The 5,000-nt window shown below is 46.3% G+C and overlaps 2 protein-coding genes across 15 annotated transcripts in view; one reads left to right on the plus strand and one right to left on the minus strand.

Moving 5' to 3' along the window:
- Positions 1-5,000, minus strand: part of LOC147025376 (uncharacterized) — an 82,678-nt gene that overhangs the window by 60,250 nt on the left and 17,428 nt on the right. For all 14 annotated transcript variants that reach the window (XR_015059485.1, XR_015059484.1, XR_015059481.1 and 11 more), the window contains exon 7: positions 1,237-1,314. Coding sequence is in view for 8 of the 14 variants with exons in the window: in XM_085886285.1 (XP_085742411.1) it covers positions 1,237-1,314 (78 nt within the window). In the remaining 6 variants the exon portion in view is untranslated. The remainder of the gene's footprint in view (positions 1-1,236; positions 1,315-5,000) is intronic.
- INIP (INTS3 and NABP interacting protein) overlaps positions 1-5,000 on the plus strand; it is a 68,530-nt gene that overhangs the window by 24,920 nt on the left and 38,610 nt on the right. The gene's annotated exons all lie outside the window — the stretch shown is intronic.

Below are 5,000 nucleotides of genomic sequence, written 5' to 3' on the forward strand. Positions count from 1 at the left end.
CCCCTTGGTCGCACTATCTCAGCGCGGGGGGAAACAGGAGGGGGTTGCTGATGCTCGGGGAAAGGAGGATTTTTACTCTGTCTCGAGTCCCGCGACGAGCGTCTCCACCTCGACCAGGTCGCGCCGTCGGCCTCCCTGGTGTGCAGCTCCCGGCACGACGCGAGCACCCCCTCGTCTGCCTTCGCCGCCTCTCCACAGCTCCGTCCTCTTCGCTCCGACTCCAACGCACACGACGACGACGACGACCAACAACCACTTTTCTGACGAACGCAGCCGCTTATATAATCCCCGTGGCTTCACCTTTGACCCCCTGCCTTCGACCTTTCACCTCGCTCCCCATTGGCCCGAGAAAAAGTGGGCGTGAATGCATTTTGATCCATGAATTTGCATATAGCGACCGCCCTCCAACGCCCTGGAGGCGGGGCCAAATCGCCCCTCGCTCACCGATTGGACGGAACAAAAGTGGGCGTGTGTCGTTTTTGATCCGTTTTTGGAGCGGAAAATCCGTGGTTTTGTACACGCTGTTCGGCGCGCGCCCTGCACGAGTCCAACACCGGTACCCACAAGCGGCGCAAGAACGGTGGCGATGCGACGGTTGCGAGGTGTGACGTGAAGCGGCGCCGCGGTGGGTGGTTGATGTGGTTGGTGGTGGTAACAATGGCGGTTGGTCCAAAATAAAGATAGTAAAAGAAAAACGGCTATCCTGAAGAGTCGCAGCACGCATAAATGACATGTATTCCCACTAGACAACGGGTTTGGGCCTAACTACACATATACTTACCGAGATATCTCACCTAAGGGACCTGAATGGTGGTTTGCGAATTTGGTAACCACAACAATATATATATATATATATATATATATATATATATATATATATATATATATATATATATATATATATATATATATATATATATATGTTTTTTTTGTGTGTGTGCCATATGTACACTCTTTTCATTACTAAAAACTTATTTGTAATTGTTAGTGGCGTCATCTCCTTTTTCCACCATCAAACTATTCGGAACAACTGAGCCGTTATCAAATGTGGGAGAAAGTGTGTACTCGGCTATTATATCAATTACCGGTAATCTGAGGCCATTCCCAACGTGTGCAACCAAAAACACCAAAAAAAAAAATCAGCTCGAATCGGCTGCAACGAGGTTAGCCAAAAATATACCAAAGTGAATACCATGAAGTAATAGCTGCAGTTAATGCAAATTACAGCTCACACACCTTCCAAGTCAACCAAGCTGCTGATTCGACCACAAACTGGAATAGGATCCTGTACGAATGGCCTGTCACAGAGTGAAGCTGCAAAGAGTGAAGGAGTAAATAATCAAACTCATTTTAGAGCAAGCTTCAACAAAATTCAATCACAACACACAAAGCACCTTATCCACGAAATGTTATTTCGCCTCTTCACCCAGACTGAACAGTATCAGCACATACTATGTCAGACCCATGATGCAATTCACACTGCACTGCACAGTTCACTGTGTTACCGATGACAACGCTTTTTGATTTTAAATTTGCACTGCAAATGACAGAAACTGTGGATCAGACGTTTTCATTTTCGATTTCGAAAGGACATTTTGAAATCACCTTGCTGTGAAACATCGACCTGAACGTTTATTTCTGAATTCTCAGACAAGTGAGGTGAAGTTTCACCTCGGGGTGATTATATACAGCGTGTTCTCAGACCCTGACATTCGTGGGGGATACATTCCTGAAAAAATTCCGCGAATGTCGAGGCATTGTTTCAATGGGGAAAAGGGGGGATAGGTTCCCAGCGGTTCATGATTCATGAGGGGAAAATCAAAAAACACGTGAAAAAAATGCAAATACGTGAATCACAGGGCCACGAATGCAGAAGCAAGTCAGAGAAACAGTGAAAAAGCGATAAACCACAAATACGTGAAACACAGTGCCACAAATGTAGAAGGTCACATTTTATGGACCACAAATAGTGGAACTGTGAAGGTTGGGTTCCACAGTATATCCATGAAAAACAAGGACCCACTCACATCTCTCACCTGTGAATGGAGATAATAACCAATGAGCTCTCACCTAATCAATTACCCCAGATGACTAGGATTATATAAATAAATCGACTCCTCCAATGCACTTCCAGCTGAAGAAAACTGCATAAAGCAACCATGAAAGGCTATGCAAGGTCATCCGTTTGGCTACACTTTGCTGCTTTAAACCTTTCCCAGAGTTCTTCCAAGGCTCCAAAGGCATTCACACATAGTACATACAGGAGAATGGGAGTATGATGTATGTACTATTTGCAAATGTTTTTATAGCCGTGAAGGAACTCTGAGAAGGGTTTGAAATGGCAAAGGGCTTAACTTGGGTTGCTTTTCATGGTTGCTTTATGCAGCATTCTTCGACTAGAAGAGCGTGGGATATATATACGAGGTCCGTCTAAAAAGTGACGGGACTGAGCCGGCTGTGTGCTCCACTTACACAACTTGAATGAACGGGTTGCGTCACAGTCTTTCGCAACATTCCAGCAATATATATGATTGGTGATGGTTGACTGCACTCATTGTGTGATTATTTACAGGTCGTGCTTTGCACGTTGTCTAGTCTGAGTCGTCACACTATGAGTCGTGAGCAGAGAGCCAATCTGAAGTTTCTTGCCAAGCTTGGCAAAACACCTTCCGAATCCTTCGCAATGCTGCAGCAAGTCTACAGGGAAGAAACAATGTCACGTACACGTGCATTTGAATGGCACAAGAGGTTCAAAGAAGGACGGGAGGAGGTTGAAGATGATCCACGGTCTGGAAGACCTTCAACGAGCAGAACGGCAGACAACATCGAGCATGTGAAGAAGATGGTGCGCGCAGATCATCACCTCACGGTGCGGATGATTGCTGAGGAACTTTCCATCAACAAGGACACTGTCTGAAGCATCATCACTGAACATCTCGAAATGCGCAAGGTGTGCGCAAAGATGGTTCCCAAGCTGTTGTCTGAGGACCAGAAACAGCAAAGAGTCACTGTCTGTCAAGACATTATCGAGCGCCTCGAGGACGATCCAGACCTACTCGGGAGTCATTACTGGCGATGAATCGTGGATATTCGAATATGATCCCAAGACCAAACGGCAGAGTCGTCAGTGGAAAAGTCCGGCATCACCAAGACCAAAGAAAGCAAGGATGTCAAAGTCGAAGGTCAAGGTGATGCTCATCGCATTTTTTAACATCAAGGGCATCGTCCACCTCGAGTTTCTACCGCAGGGTCAAACAGTGAATCGATACGAGTACAAGGAGATCTTCCGGCGCCTCATGAGATCAGTCCGGGACAAGAGGATGGATCTGTGGGAGAACAACGCCTGGGTGCTCCACCATGACGAACGCCCCTGCTCACAGTGCCCTGAGCATCCAACAATTGCTGGCGGAGAAGAACGTGCCAACTCTGGAGCAACCCCCGTATTCGCCAGACTTGGCCCCTTGTGATTTTTTTCCTATTCCCCAAGCTCAAGGGGATGATCAAGGGGACACGATTTCCGGATGTGGAGGCCATCAAAAGGGCCGTGATGACGGAGCTCCGGAGGATTCCAGAAGAAGCCTTCCGAGGGTGCATCGAAGCGTGGAAGAAAAGGATGGACAAGTGTGTGAGACTGGAGGGAAACTAATTTGAAGGGTAAAGCTGTGATTTCAATATATTTTTTGGAATAAAATTTCTGTGAAGTTAGTCCCGTTACTTTTTAGACAGACCTCGTGTATTGGGTGGTCGATAGAGTACCCTTATTTTCAGTTTTTCTGTCTGTCGGTATGTTTCTATGTTTGTTTGTATGTAATGGACATCTGCTGTCCTAACCCTAACCCTAACCCTAATGGAGGCCAGAGGAGTCAACCAATTTTGATGAAACTTGAGAGGTAGGTTGATACCAGGATCTAGTTGTATGCTTTTGAGCACCGTTGCTATGGACACCACCGTTGCCTAGCAACGGGACTTTGAAATATTTGAAAAATCATGAAAGAAATTGTTTTTTTCGAAAATCAAAAATCTGCTTCCAGGCTTTTATGCACACTATAATCAACCTCTTTGTCAAAAATTTTCAGCACCATCCACCAAAAACTGTATGAATAGTATGCATTTATGTAGCTACCACCCATGTCGCCTACCGGCTTGTGTATGTATATACATATGCATATACAAGCCTGGTGTTGGCGTAGTGGTTAGGGTAGCGGCTTGGGATCCAAAAGGTCCCGAGTTCAAGTCCCGTTGGCCGCTTGATTTAATACACACCAGGAGGTTGACTCAGCCTGTCATCCTTCCGAGGTCGGCGAAGTGAGTACCAGTGTACTGGGCCCGGTGTATGCCCGGGTTAGAATAGGTGTACCATATCCCTGTGTCGTAAGAGGCGACCAGGGTTGCGTCAGGAAGGGCATCCGGCGTAAAACCTGTGCCAAATCACTATGCCCCTTACAGGAGCAGCCGAAAGAAGAAGATATACATATATATGTATGTATATATATATATATATATATATATATATATATATATATATATATATATATATATATATATATATATATATTGTTGCGGAAATGGCCCTTAGTATGATATTAAATATAGGATTAGCCCAGATCCCCCATTATATGCATGTTTAGCCAGGTTGTTTGGTAAATGGACGTTACTTGTGTTGGGAGCTGTAAGAGGCTGTTTATTGTGCGTGCGGTGGTGGTGCACCGAGAGCTTCTTCTTCCTTCCTTCCTTCCTCTCTCCAGACAATAGTCCCCGCCCAGTCGGCTGAGAGGGGGTGGCCGAGGTCGTGCCATCCGCTGTACAGGAGACAGCTGTGTCTGTTTTGTAGTCGGCTTTGAGGTGAGCGCCAGATCGGCAGTGAGAGGAACTGCCTGAGCCACGAGAAGTGGCGCGCCCCAAAAAGGAAGGAGAAGTGAAAACTGCAGTCGGCTTTCAGGCGAGCACCGGATCGGGAGTGAGAGGAACTTCCTGAGCCACGAGAAGCGGCACGCCCCAAA

Source organism: Eptatretus burgeri, chromosome 6 (assembly GCF_056783735.1).
Source record: "Eptatretus burgeri isolate ZD-2024b chromosome 6, Ebu_testis_v1, whole genome shotgun sequence".
In the NCBI taxonomy this organism is placed as follows: Eukaryota; Metazoa; Chordata; class Myxini; order Myxiniformes; family Myxinidae; genus Eptatretus; species Eptatretus burgeri.